The following is a 15,801-nucleotide window of genomic DNA, read 5'->3' as shown; positions in this document are numbered from 1 at the left end:
AATCTGATGAATAATCATCTTTAAGGAAAGTAAAAGCTTGCATGCTGCCAGCGAACGTTTCTCATTTACGATATCTCTTGCCATTCTCCGGTACTGGTAAAATTTTTAGTAAATCTAATTTGAATTTTAACATGCCTTCTTATTTAATTATACGAAGCTTCGTAAAACAGTAGGACATTTTTTATAACTAGGCTACGAATTTTTATTGTACATAAAAATCTGCGGTGTCTGACAAATAGCTCGTGAATTTCTTTTCATAGTAATATTGTGACAATGGTACAGATTTTTTAAATACTCTGCTATAAAACGGGGAGATACACCGTGAATCGTTTCTGTACATTATTCACGACGCGCATATGGCATATCTCGACATGCTCTCAATATCATTCATGGAAAAGTTCTCGTACACTCGTAATATTTGAAGAACTCGTTCGAGTTTACCTCTTCAGCTTAAGCGAACTGCTTCCCCTGACTTCGTATTTCGATACCGTGCGATGCGTCGATCGCAATTCGCAAGATTAACCAGGGAGAATAGACATCCAGGAAAGTAGCTCTCAGACGGGCAACCACCGCGTAGTCGGAGTGGAAAAAAGTGTGTAGGTAATCAAACTAGTTCAAACATTTCTTTATGTTTAATCCCTTGTAATGTAGAAAAGTGGAAGAGGAAAGTTCCAGTGAATTTTTAAGTGAAGTTTAAAAGTAGTTAGTCGTTCTAAAATTTGCAACATGTACTGTCATGTTATATAAATTAATAAGCAGTGCTCGTACGCAAAACGTTAAATTCGATGGCAACTTTTAATATGCCTCTGACAGTTCCCAGTAGTTTCTAATTTTAACTCTAAATGATCCGTCGTTGGACAACTGGAAATGAACATTTTTCGACCAGATTATTTGCCGTATCGTTTCGTGCGAGTCCGAGTGCGCGGGATTACAGATATCACGGCATGGCACCGCACTGCGTATAACCCAGTTCACGGATTGGTAGTTTGGCACCATTGATCCTTTGTCACGACGATGAACGCCGGGCTATGTATGTATATATAAATCTATGCTCGATTTTTACGGATCTACGGTAATAAATCTGGCACCGATACTGACGAAAACGAGCTGTCTAGCCGGACGAGCTAGATTACCACTGCGTTGACAGGTGTTGAAACCAAAATAAAACGGTGCTTCATCCAGATCTACTCCGTGTGTATTATATACTATGTCGTTTTTATGTCAAACCAAGATTAAACAACTCTTTTCCTAAACGCACTGCGCATTCGTACATATTTTCCTGAACGAAGATCGTTTAAACAATTGTACTTTCTTAAATATTTTCACTCGCTTTGAGTCTGCGAGGATGGTCATCAATTGAAAACAAATTTTGTAATTAGTTTGACGATAAAATATGAGACAGGGAACTGCTCATAAATCTCACCAGTTGGACGCAATAATTAGAGGGAAGAATAAATCGCGCGTACATACCGTAAGTCATTATCTCGTCTGTGTTAACCGGAACACGAAACGCTGGGCACATGCATAAAAAATGAACTCTCGGAGTAATCACGTTGGCTGACGTATCGGCTTATTCAGCCGCAGATCTATTGGGTGTACGTGGAATATTAGCTCGGAGCTACATCGACGTTCTCGATCGATGGAAGTACGTTAACGTCCCTTCCGGCTATCTGATTAATCCTTTGAGAACGTGTGTCACATACGTACACCGCGTACGTGTGTATGCTGCAATATGAAATGAAACGGGCTGCCAATCGAGTTTACGTCATACACGTGCCTCCAATATGCAATGATTCAAGTTCGCGAAGATTCACCTCGCATACGAAATGAATAGAATATCCCATGATAATAAAATCGATAAGAAATTTTCTGCCTTGTATAAATGATGATTTACAGATCACTGAGGATAACATTAATGTTCGAATCAAATTTGTTGACTTCGCTAAATATTTATTTAGCCGAATCAATATGCCGAATCAATATGCCGAATCAATATGCCGAGATTTAAAACCATGCGAAAAATCATGCGTACGAACAAATGTAATTTGCGCGCAGACTATGAATTATGAAGGGAAATATTGAAATTATATTTATTAAGCAAGTTTCCATCTTCTCGCGTACGGATATAACAAAGTGCGCCGAAAACAATGCACACGGCCTGGTTCTTCAATAGAAAACGTTTGGGGGGAGGGTTAATAAATGTTTTGCACGTTGACTTGACCCGATCTTAAAAGGTAGTTCGGATAAAAATAGCAGAGTGCCGTCTATCGTAAGGGTACACAGACTGTGGAAGAAGTTACCGTTCGCCGTTGATCGATGCAGTTATTAGTGGACGTCGACACAGCAGCCGGGGCGATCCCTCGAAAGCCGGCCGAAATTGGAGCTTCCGAATCTCTAACATTACATGTTCGACTCATCCCTACCCATTTCGAATTATTCACTTATTTAGAATATATATTAAATTATTCAAGCATTTCGAGCATTTTAAATCAAATTATTGGTTCAATTGATTGGTTCAAATATTTTAAAAATCTTTTCAGGAGTGGAAAAAAGTGTGTAGGTAATCAAACTAGTTCAAACATTTCTTTATGTTTAATCCCTTGTAATGTAGAAAAGTGGAAGAGGAAAGTTCCAGTGAATTTTTAAGTGAAGTTTAAAAGTAGTTAGTCGTTCTAAAATTTGCAACATGTACTGTCATGTTATATAAATTAATAAGCAGTGCTCGTACGCAAAACGTTAAATTCGATGGCAACTTTTAATATGCCTCTGACAGTTCCCAGTAGTTTCTAATTTTAACTCTAAATGATCCGTCGTTGGACAACTGGAAATGAACATTTTTCGACCAGATTATTTGCCGTATCGTTTCGTGCGAGTCCGAGTGCGCGGGATTACAGATATCACGGCATGGCACCGCACTGCGTATAACCCAGTTCACGGATTGGTAGTTTGGCACCATTGATCCTTTGTCACGACGATGAACGCCGGGCTATGTATGTATATATAAATCTATGCTCGATTTTTACGGATCTACGGTAATAAATCTGGCACCGATACTGACGAAAACGAGCTGTCTAGCCGGACGAGCTAGATTACCACTGCGTTGACAGGTGTTGAAACCAAAATAAAACGGTGCTTCATCCAGATCTACTCCGTGTGTATTATATACTATGTCGTTTTTATGTCAAACCAAGATTAAACAACTCTTTTCCTAAACGCACTGCGCATTCGTACATATTTTCCTGAACGAAGATCGTTTAAACAATTGTACTTTCTTAAATATTTTCACTCGCTTTGAGTCTGCGAGGATGGTCATCAATTGAAAACAAATTTTGTAATTAGTTTGACGATAAAATATGAGACAGGGAACTGCTCATAAATCTCACCAGTTGGACGCAATAATTAGAGGGAAGAATAAATCGCGCGTACATACCGTAAGTCATTATCTCGTCTGTGTTAACCGGAACACGAAACGCTGGGCACATGCATAAAAAATGAACTCTCGGAGTAATCACGTTGGCTGACGTATCGGCTTATTCAGCCGCAGATCTATTGGGTGTACGTGGAATATTAGCTCGGAGCTACATCGACGTTCTCGATCGATGGAAGTACGTTAACGTCCCTTCCGGCTATCTGATTAATCCTTTGAGAACGTGTGTCACATACGTACACCGCGTACGTGTGTATGCTGCAATATGAAATGAAACGGGCTGCCAATCGAGTTTACGTCATACACGTGCCTCCAATATGCAATGATTCAAGTTCGCGAAGATTCACCTCGCATACGAAATGAATAGAATATCCCATGATAATAAAATCGATAAGAAATTTTCTGCCTTGTATAAATGATGATTTACAGATCACTGAGGATAACATTAATGTTCGAATCAAATTTGTTGACTTCGCTAAATATTTATTTAGCCGAATCAATATGCCGAATCAATATGCCGAATCAATATGCCGAGATTTAAAACCATGCGAAAAATCATGCGTACGAACAAATGTAATTTGCGCGCAGACTATGAATTATGAAGGGAAATATTGAAATTATATTTATTAAGCAAGTTTCCATCTTCTCGCGTACGGATATAACAAAGTGCGCCGAAAACAATGCACACGGCCTGGTTCTTCAATAGAAAACGTTTGGGGGGAGGGTTAATAAATGTTTTGCACGTTGACTTGACCCGATCTTAAAAGGTAGTTCGGATAAAAATAGCAGAGTGCCGTCTATCGTAAGGGTACACAGACTGTGGAAGAAGTTACCGTTCGCCGTTGATCGATGCAGTTATTAGTGGACGTCGACACAGCAGCCGGGGCGATCCCTCGAAAGCCGGCCGAAATTGGAGCTTCCGAATCTCTAACATTACATGTTCGACTCATCCCTACCCATTTCGAATTATTCACTTATTTAGAATATATATTAAATTATTCAAGCATTTCGAGCATTTTAAATCAAATTATTGGTTCAATTGATTGGTTCAAATATTTTAAAAATCTTTTCCGTCCAGTTTCCATTTTTATAATTAAAATGAACTTATTTTATAAGATCGTCCATTTTATCGTATTCAAATGAATTAGGAGTCAGAGGGGTATGAAATATTATTTCAAGAATCTGTATAAAGAACGATATTCAAAGCGGTTGGTCAAGGAGCCAACAACGATCGCCGGTTTCTTTGTTTTTAATGCCAAGAATGGATTACAAGTTCGCTCTATTCCGAAACTTATGCGCATTATTCACGAGGATATATCGCTTGGCGTGCCGCCACTTTCTCGACCCGTGTTGCTCTCGCCTTATACCTACTTGCCTTTTGCCTTTCCCGGCTCGTCTTTGTCCGTAAAGCGCACTCCAAGGAACATTCGAAACGCTCTATGGCAAAATCTACGATCCCGCGTTAAACCGATCCGATGCGGTGTCTTGGAACACCGATTCTCTAACCAATGTAATTTAGTTCAAGGAAGAGAGTGGTTCAATATGAATACAACGGTCGGTCAGCGCGGAAGAAACTGCTTTGTCGAGTGCTCGTTGAGCCCGCGGTGCGTTAATCGATTCGCGAGATAAAGTGAACTGTCGTTATTGGATGAATCATGTTAAACTTCTCAATTTCACTTCATCTACAAATTTTTCAGTCTCATTGTATCGTCCCCTTTGACGCGCCTCAACCCTTTGTGTCTTCAACGCTATCCATCCCTCGACTCTCGACTTACGACCTCGCGCCACATTTCCCCGCGTAACTTGAGTATCTTGATACCATCTGCTCATTCTTTCCGGTTAGATCTGAATTCCAGACCGAGCCGAACGAGCTTAATAGTTAACAAGCGCGCAGCGACGAGCAAATATTTGTTTCGCCGAGATTTCAAAGAGGATCGAGGTCTCTGTGTACTCAAGCTACCTCACGTGCTGTTAATTCTTGTTTAAGATAAGCAGAGTGGATTACGCGGTTGGTTTGAAAATTTGTTTTTATTTGCTCTATTAAACAATAATTTAATACACCTAAAGACGTAGAGTATAGAATTTCATAAAAATATTAAAGCCGTATAATTATGATAATACGTAATACTCAACTATATTTCGTTATGATGTTAAGGCACGTTTGTTGTTTGATACATCAAACGATCTAAACAAGGGCTGTGGTATTGCCCTACAATTTATCGACGATTATTTCGTTCGTGTATCCAATTTGGAGTATCTGGGGCACAGGAAATTTAGTTGGCCACGTATAAAAGTTATTCGAACGGAGAGCGTGCGATGCCGGTCGTAAATACGTTTTGTGTCCGTAGGAGGAGATCGGTTCGCATTCATCGTGTATTTTCGAGTCCGTGTATCGTAAATTATTGTTCAGCGCGGCGCGGCGCGGCGCAATCGTTCTTGCGGACCGAGATCGCCGCAATTTCCTGGTTGATCCGCTCACCGTCCAGATTTGCCAACGTTCGCATTAGAGTCCCAATTAGCAATTAATCATGGTCTAATTGCCACGGGCTTTATTAAATAGGCGTTTTTCGATCGGGTAATACCACAATTCAATTCAAAGAGAGATTACAAATTACTTTTTAAATAATCGTAAAATTAAACATAGATACTATAATGGAATAAAATTGCTAATACGCGTTTTAGATAGTCTCTTTGGTTTCATTCGCGGAAAAGCACTGTTGCATAAACTAGATAGTACAACGATGCGTCCCAAGTGGAACATTACTATTTCAGATAGAGATACATTCTAAAAGCGAGTTACACATTACAACTTGATTTAGCACGTTAATTCAATTTGCCTGCTGTTAATATTTCATTAGTCCTAATTACGAGAGAGGCGACGCATAATTAAGGTTCAAGTAAATTGACACCTTTCGAATAATTTATTCAATGAAAGTGATTTAAAAGCTAAGTCCTCTTGTTCCTTCCTGTGAAAATATTCTAGCTGGTTAATGTAGCGGAAGAAAATACGATTAACGAGAAAGGAAACGTTCCCGGTGACGTCTTGTTAGTTGTTTTCCAGTCGAGAAAGACGTTTCTCAAGGCTCCTTCGAATGCCGAAAAATCTTTCAAGGATTCAGGAATATGGGTCATCGCGTAGAGCTACCCGTTTCTCGCATTACGCGGAGACACTTTTTGGCACTGTACTTCTGTGGTCGCGGGAATGCGTTTGTTCCTTGATTTATCGCGGAAATTACATGTACATGGCGTGCTAAACGCGATTACTCACGGTAAAACTAAGTAAGAACGCGATTATTTAACGAGCCTGTCCGAAGTATCACAGGGAAACGCTTGACATTACAAATGTTTCCCACTCTTTTCTCTCCATCCCTCGCGTGCAGTGTGAAATATTCCCATGTTTAACGCGAGCTTCGCGTCGCGTTCCTAGTACAAACGTAATTCAATGTATGCATTTTTTAAATCGACGATGCGCTCTACTAGAACCGTATTCTCATATTTAATCGAGTGAATCTTGTTTTGTTTTTTTTAAATAAATAATTTCCTCGCAAATTACAAAATCCATAGTTGTCACGTAGTCGTCACGTGCATATCATGAAATCGAATAGTCTTTATACTGTATCCAATATGACGGACAGATACGAAGTGTTTTGCTCAGAGCTGTGACTTTTTCACCCAGTTCGCCTATTCTTATAGAACCATGTTCCTCAAAAGTTGCATACTAGAGTCTGCATTTAGATATATGCTTTCAACGATGTTCAGAGCTTTTTCGCCGGAGGCATCTTTCGTAAGTTATAGTTCTCATTCGATATTTCTCTTTGAGGATGATCAACGTGATTCCAGAAACACGACTAAAACGGAATCGCGAAAGTACCAGACAACATTAAAGTCCTTAGAAATTCATGCTGTACAATATAGAACGTTCTAAACGTTATGAAGTTATTTTGTAGCTAGACGCCACATGTGAAGAAGCAGGCAGGTAATGTTTCACCACAGATTTGAATCAGTGAAGGGAAACTGCACCAGGGTATTGATACCAACGCCTGACTGTCAAGAGAGCAAAGCACAACTGGAATCAAGCTGCAGTAAAATTTGTTGGAGGTACAATGACTACATCTCGCTTCCTCTTCCTCTCTCTCTCTCTCTGTTGTTGCACGAACGTCAACGCGAGTATGAATGCCTGCTGCTGAGAGATACCCTTTCAGCTTTTAGAAGCGACAACTCGTGACAAACGTCTTTATATCATCGGCTTTAGAATCTTTGCACGGCTTTTTAGGATTCTTCTATTTGGCTAACAAGTTTTGAAGACTATTCCTGAACGACTAGTTATTAACTGTTTCTCCCGCCTCATTCTTTGGCGATATCTTTTTTTATGAAACATGTCCAGTCGTGGGTAGTGAAACGATAAAATCCATTGGCAAGGTTCCTTTAGTTGTTGCACATTTAGATTTCATATAAGAATCCATATTCTGTCTCGCCAGTCGATAGTGTTTCAGGGCAACGCGAAATTATTACTTGGCTCAATACGATCCCACAGAGAGAGTGTACGCGCGTTAGCAATAACCGAGATGGGACGCGGGTTTCTCAATCCATTAAGCCCTTTTGGCAGTGACTTGCAATTAGAACGAGACAATGACTCACCAGCGTCCCGTGCCCTCTTGCACGCTTCGTACATGTCCTCCGAGATCTCCGGATTGTCATCTGCTATTTTTTCGCCGACGGTGACGAACCTCTCGACTGCCAGATTGACGGCTTGCCCGACTCTGGCGATCACACGGAGACTTCTGTCCGAGCATAGCGGACGTTCTCTGTGCGACACTAAGGTGGAGATCTAAAACAAAAAGAGAAATCGTCTAATTAAACACAAATTGCCAAAATGCAATTTATGTAATTAATTATTACCAACTATGCACAGGTTTCTAAATTTTGTACCCAAACATATGAAAGACCATTTCAATTTTCATGAAACACCTTTCGCTATTTTACCATAGAATAAAACTTGACAGAATTAAGCTTTTTCGGTGAATATAAATGACGTAAAGATAAGAAAATATGTTTCTATATTTGAACTATATAACAACCCGTTGAGAAATTAAGATAAAAATGATTCGTAACTTATCAGTAATTGTGATACATATATTTAACAGAATTCTATGTTGCTAGTTCTCTGTAAATGAAACAGCCATTTGAAAAGCAACTCAACTATATAGTCATGCTCGGATTAATCTCGGTAGATTGGCCAAATTTCCACGAATGTGCCTGATATATAGATTCCCATGTATAAACAGACACGAAGAATGATACGTGTACATTGCATATTTCACAGGTAGTCAAATGAAATTCGCGGTTAATCTTGGATCAAGAATTACTTATTGAGTATTTCAAATGGAATCTGGGATAAAACCAGCGGTAAAACGGAATACAATTCGTGTTATTCTGCTATTAATACCTCTTTGATAAATTGAAACGTCGAATGAAGAGTTAAAAAACAATTTCTAAATAAGTATTTTCCAATTTAAAAATTCCAGACATTTCTGAAATTTTCATTAGACAGAAGTTTCACTGTATTAATATTCCTGACACCAGCTGTGACTCGCTCAATTTACGTCCGCCGGAAGATGGATTGCAATTAAAAAAGGTTACCCAACGCCGTTCGCGTTCCTTATTTAATTACTAACGCTTACCTTGCCCTCATTTTTTATTAAATATCATAAAGTAAATGCGCTATATAACAATAATTTGATGGAAATTTCTGCCAAATCAATCTGTACGCTCGAACAATTAGTCAGATATACAATTTAATTATGCACTCGGCCTGTTATAAATTTAGATATCAAATGTCCGATGGGACATACATATACATTATCTATTATATATTTCGGTTGTATACTGAATTTCTATTTCCAATATTATAGGCGATACACGACAAGTAGTACGTGCAACGTAAGTATGTCCACACAGGTATTACACATGGTTTGAAGCCAATTTAATCATGTGCTTGGTTGCCGTTGCTTTAATAACGCAATCTTCGGAAATTATTGATCAGTTCTCATACATTTAATTAAAAGACTCTCAACGTTCATGTAATTAAGACTCCTAATCAACGAAACAATCCGGAAAAGTTACGATAGCGCGAGGTACGTATTACTGAGAGACAGAAAACTCATTATTAAATCGAGGTCCAAGTAAGCTCTAATTAATGTCGCATCTCACTGTAGGTTAGCTTGGAAAAACAACGCTGCTTCTATGGTAGATTCTGTACCACAGTAAAGCCCTTCCTCTTTCCCCGTGGTAATGGAAAGCATCCACGCTCGGATTGTTTTGTCTGTCGGCTAACGACCAGACAGATTTCCTTTCTTCTCCCTCGCCTCTATATTCCACGTGTTCGTAAATGGCGAACGTGTATTCAAGAAAGCTTCACGGGAGTAACCCCGTTAGCCCGCATAGCTCCAGGCTCTGCGAGAAGTCCCCGCGTATACTTCATTTTCTAGATAATTAGACGATGCTTTAGTCTGTTTTCTTTAAATCATCAGTCCACGAACATTTTTTATCATCTTTAAATACGTTTCGTTATCGTCGTACCTTGGTGATGCAAGCAGTCGACGAATAAATGAATAATTTAAGAATAGCTTAGCTCGACGATTGATACCTACACGAAAGGAACATGAATTTTAATGCTCTTTTTATTGTATTTGGAACACAATTACTAGGTTGGTCGAATCTGCCTCGACAATGATTCGCAAATCGAACCTACGTGTCTATATGTAAAAGTCTACAGCGATCCGTGCGCCTATCGACGCCTATGATCGTGTGTACGTGTGCTCACTCGATTGTACGCATTCACGTCCTGAAACAATGAACCCCTCCCCCGGATCGGTCCCTTCCTCGATATACCCTCAGCCTTCCCTGTCAATTTCCCATCCCTTTCTTCCACTGCACCAGCCATCGTCACGAATCTTTGCCTCGCATGAAAACGGTACAGTCTTTACCCGGTTCATTCTTTTATATTTTTTCCCCTTCTTCCCTTACCGCCATCCTTATCTCTCCACGCGTTCGCTTTACTCCTTTATTCAGTGACTGTTCGCAAACTCCTCACGATTATTCGAGTTTGCCCCAGTTTTCGTTGCTATCCCCTTCTCTCCGTGCCCTACTCCACCTTCCTTCCTCTTGCATTCTCATCTCTTTAGATATATTTCTTTAGCGCTCTTCTTCCTCCACGTAGCTCCACTTTTCGCCTCCGTTCTCATTGTCTCCGTCCACATTTCTTATTCCTTCACTCGGGAAACTGCTCCTGTCGCATTCCATTGGCTTTCCCGAATTTGTCTAGGACGAACGAAATTCCTCGGGCGAGCAAGCGAGCATTCGTAAGTACGAGTAGATCAATTTTGACACCCAAAACGGGAGTACAACACGCTCGCTCACTTCAAATTCACATCTAAATTCGGTATCGAGTTTTGCCTCCGTGTTCATCGCAATTGCCGCGTTTTCCGTTCCCGCTTATTCCCATATCTGTCGAACACGTGAAAAATTTTAATATCGCCGCGGCGAGAAACGCCGGTAGCCGTCCAAACAACGGCAACCGGTTCGCCGAGATTCCAACTAGAACCAAAGTCAGAGCCCATCTCGTTCCCTCTATCTCCCTCGTTTTCCCCTACTGACGTGGCGTTTAACTTCGACGTAAACGAGCACCCGCGACAGACGCTTTCCCGCAATTGCTACCGAGTGGGAAAAGGATATAAAGGACATTTCTCCGTCCTCTCTCTCGCTGGTGGCGACGAGTTTCGAATTCTCTTATCTCGATCGCCGCCTCTTTACGCGTGCTCGATACGTGTCCCCGATGCAATCTCGAAGGTGTCTGCCGGGAAATATTTTGCGAATCGAGTACTAAAAACCGTGTTAACATGAGCGTTTCCTCTGGAGGAAGATATTTTTGATCGCCGCGTCACTAGAACGTAGGTACACATTTCCTTTCCCTATACGTCGCGTCTCACGACTAAGATATCAATCAAAAATTTCCGATACTCCATTTGTCATCGAACACATGGCAAAAATACCATTCTTCGTTCCTATTAAATGTGACAAATACTCAGATATTTTTGTTCACTCGTTTCGCGTTTTAATCGGGGTAATTAAATTATTTTTAACGTCGTTTTGCACACTTTAAATACGATAAAAATAGTTTGATACTATTTTAATGCACTTGATCTTGCATTCTTCGAGAACAGCCGAATGCTTAAAATTCTCGAAACGCTTCGGCTATCGATCGCGGCGCTGAGGATTAGTTAAACCGATTGCCGACACTACTCGTTTCACCGTGCCGGAAACAGAAATCATGATGGACATATGGGATTAGCGCGCTGATAAAATAGCTATCTTCCGAGAATAACAATTCTATTCAGTGACTATCGTGTAATCTGCTGTATGTAACAGCGATTCTGTGGAATAGACTTGCCCTGCAATTGTAACATAAATCCAATAACTGTTATTTGATAAATTCAGTTGTTTCCTAAACTCGTATGGATTACCAATTTGCTACGTGTATCGACGAGTAGAAAATTCCATTCTCTTTCTCTCATTTTTTTTTTATAAATGGAGGTCAGTCGGAATGTTAAAAAAAGAGGTGCAAACATAACAGGAAAGAAGGGAAAAATGAATTCGCGTGAGGATATTCCGAGAATTTAATATGTCGCGTGTACACTTATTGGAGAATATGCTGCCAATAAATTTTTGTCTCCGTGGCGTCACAATCCTCCGATAAGTTTTAATCCCGCGCGGCTTCTGACATCGCGATGAAAACTTTACGGTCGGAAGTTCGCGCGGTCGCAGCAGCGAAAGGAGACCGTAAATTCATTAGTTCAATACGCCGAGGCCACGCGTCCTGCGACACTCGACAAGAACGAATTCCTCGTATAAGTTAGTAGTTCTTGCGGCGGGAAAGTTATTACGCGGCATTGTTCGATCAAAACCGCACGTAGTCAGTTTAATTTAACAGAAATTCCGGTGATTAATATTATAATTCATGAAATACATGTATCCAGGAATTATTAATATTGTAGATTCCATTCGACTTACGAAATGCATTGAATTGTTACGGGAATTGAAAAATGAAATAAAGAACGTAATTAATATAAGGCAAAGTGGATTTAAATTTGACGTATTGATTCCGTAATACATGATATTTGTTTCAACTCGGATGTTCGCAATGTAGCAACCATCGAAACGAGTAAAATTAGCGCACATCGTTCATTAGCATGCACATGCCGCTGCCATTAATAACGGGTTCCCCGTATTAACCGAAATTTAAGCCGAACAACGGTGAAACATCCCTCGCGACATTGCAAATTAGAGTCGAATCCCCGATGATACCTAGGGACACGAAAAGCGCAAATTATGCGGTGCGTGATACCACTAGTCGCGCTTTAATCACTCCTAGCTTCTCGCTACTGGTTCACTTCTCTATCTAACGAGCCAAGTTTAAGAATTAAATAACACTTCTCGCGGCTGCTGAATTCCTTTTCGGAATTTTCAACTCGCCCCTATGCCAATTAATTCCATCCTTCAGCTTTGACGCAATATTCGCTTCGGCCTGGCTCATGAATTTTTCGCATTTTCGTCCATGGCCAAGCCTTTTTTGCCTCTCCCATTTCGCCTGCTTCCGCGCTTTTTTACTCCCCCTACTTCGCGAAGGAAATTTCGTCGTTTGTGGGAACGCAGTACAATTAGTACCTATACGTGTTAATTAACGCGCTCCGCGTGCAGCGCGGTCGTTTATGCAAATTCAGTAAATTTAGCATAATAAACGATAAACGCAGCGCGATAATGGGTAATTGGTGTTGGCGCGTGTACTGATTTGGTTTATAAATAGGCTCTGAAGGAGTTGTGCATATTTAAACTGTAGTTTCACGGTTATCCGTAAAACAGATTATTTCTAAATCCGTTCCTGTTTGTTCATTCTCTGTTTTGTTTGTAAAAACGTGCATATTCACGAACTGGTGGATTAATTTTGTGACTTGAATTACGATAAAAAGAATCGTGGAGACAGTGGACGTAGAGTGTGCGTACTTAATCAAACTACCAACGACACAGGGGAGCGAAAGTTAGAGAGAATATGGCACCCGCTGTGTGAAACCGCTTTAATTTATCGTGGAAAGACGGATCCTGCCGTGACGGTTAGTTGAAAAAGGCTCGTGAATATTCAGTTCGGTGTTAATTAGAGACTAAAGCCTCTTCAAAGTGAGTGGCCACACTTTCACAAACATTCTAACGTGTGTCATACAAGTATAAATTTGTAATACTATTCTATTCGTTTCAGAACTCGGACAATTGTTGCGCAGATCAAAGTATCAGCGTACTTTCATGCAACTGCAAAAATTTAACACACCAACGATTTAATGTAGTGTATATGCTTCCTTCTGAAGTCAGTAGAAAGAATTTTATACTTGAATTTTAATTGTGCTGGGAATTTTTTTTTATAACGAATTTTTTTTTATAGCGATATACCCTTCGTCATTTCCTCTTGACTCTTCATCCCCAACCCTATCTCGTATCCTTCGACGTATCATGCGATTACTCACGATGACGTGGGGGAGGTCCCCCTTTGGTTTCTGTTCTTATAAAAGATGCATGAGCCGCGCTTTTACATCGTTCACGCTATCCGTCACACGGCTTCCTCGTTTCGCCATTTTTCCTTCACGAGCCACGGTCCAGCGATTCGCACGACAGGATTTTGCTATCATTATTATTCGCTTCTGTACCGCTTTATATTATCCCGGCTTTCTATAGTTCAGTTTCGTTACAAAACATTGAAAACGGCGGCTTATTAAAGTCTGAATATATCCGGTAGGAATCTTTGTTCGTAAGGAACGGAGAAAACTTTGAAGAGAATCAAGACTAGTATCAATGTTGCTATTTCGTTTCATTTCTAATTTTCCTCTCGTAGCTTTTACTTCTTCTTTAGTCTATTTCTGAACTTCTTTATCCATCCTTATCCTATCTTTATCCTTAATTCTAAATATCATCATTTAATGTTCAACGTGTCTTCATCACGAGTTACTTGACATTTTAATGAAAAGACGAACTAAGAGAGCACTATCTCTGTACTAAAGAATTTACTATCCTTCTATTAGGAGGTAAGCAGCACAGCAATAAAGTGCTATCATAAAACGGGCATTAAATCGCTATCTTCAACCACGATAACGATGTACACCTTATAGATTTAATTTCATGACTTCTATAAATTACACTAACACTCAACCTATTCTTCGACAGAGCAGATAAATTACAGCAAATAGAAACATTTTGTATAAAGATTGGAAATGTCTATTTCTAAGGGAAATGTTCCCATGCCTGAGGGAGCAGAACTTTTGTTCAGAAGAAGGCAACCGATTTGCTACGATTCTCTGGCCATCGAGGAAACAATGCTGATGGGACACTCGGTGCCATCCATTAGATTACTCATATCGCGGAGTACTCTGACAATTTCACTCGGATAAATGGCGTACAACCAGGATTTAACGCCACTCTGCCAGCATGATTTCGTTGCTGAAAGCCTGGGGATCGGATGACGATGAATCATACGATCAATTTACTCTGTTTCGTGTTTCGATGTCCATCTCGATTCATTCGAAGACAATTCGTTGAGATGGTACTCGAGAAACAAGAGAACTGAACCAAAACTTTGGGTCGCTGCTGGCTAACCGAACCGCCAACTAATTCCGCTTCCAGAAAATTAAGTTTCGAAAAAGCCGAGATTCTACGTAACGAGACCTTTTTCCTTAAGCTCTTGTTCAATATACATATTCGCAAGTTAGCGCGCGCGTAGTACGGGTTACCAGGTCATCCAATAAGGGTAGTATCGTTTCTTATCTCACTTTTAAGAAAATATCCTCATCCTTTTTAGATGATCTACATGTATTTATGTACATATCTTCTTGTACTATGTATTTATGTACATATCTTCTTGTACATTTTTCAACAAAGTTACTCTGTTTGCGAAGTACGTTGAAAGTTCGAAATGTAAGTAAAAATCTTAAGAGCAGCCAGAATGAAATATAAAGGTGATCGATATTAATTACCAATAGTACGGTTTGTAAAGCGAGTAATGATATGATTCAAAATTGATCGAATAATATAGATTAAGAATGTATTGGCTATACATTATACAATCAATCCCAAAAGTTTATGTACCTTAGAAAAACGCATTTCCTATAATTAAAAAGAATTCAGACGTCGGAAGAACAATGCTAATAATAGTAATAGCTACGTGCTAAAAAGTATAGAAGGAAATATCCAATTAATTATTGACGCTGGCGAAAAGCTTTTTATACAGAAGTTGTAGGCACTGACATCCTCTACAAGAAAGGTTTTATGTATTTTTC

General features: G+C 39.9%; 1 protein-coding gene across 7 annotated transcripts in view; it reads right to left on the bottom strand.

Moving 5' to 3' along the window:
• The window catches only part of alpha-Catr (alpha-catenin related), a 56,709-nt gene that overhangs the window by 22,175 nt on the left and 18,733 nt on the right, over positions 1-15,801 (bottom strand). For all 7 annotated transcript variants that reach the window (XR_003389602.1, XM_026816327.1, XM_018030041.2 and 4 more), the window contains one exon: positions 8,066-8,255. Coding sequence is in view for 6 of the 7 variants with exons in the window: in XM_026816327.1 (XP_026672128.1) it covers positions 8,066-8,255 (190 nt within the window). In the remaining variant the exon portion in view is untranslated. The remainder of the gene's footprint in view (positions 1-8,065; positions 8,256-15,801) is intronic.

Source organism: Ceratina calcarata, unplaced genomic scaffold (assembly GCF_001652005.2).
Source record: "Ceratina calcarata isolate Rehan_Ccalc_2016 unplaced genomic scaffold, ASM165200v1 scaffold514.2, whole genome shotgun sequence".
NCBI lineage: Eukaryota > Metazoa > Arthropoda > Insecta > Hymenoptera > Apidae > Ceratina > Ceratina calcarata.
This window is presented reverse-complemented; position numbering and strand designations above follow the sequence as displayed.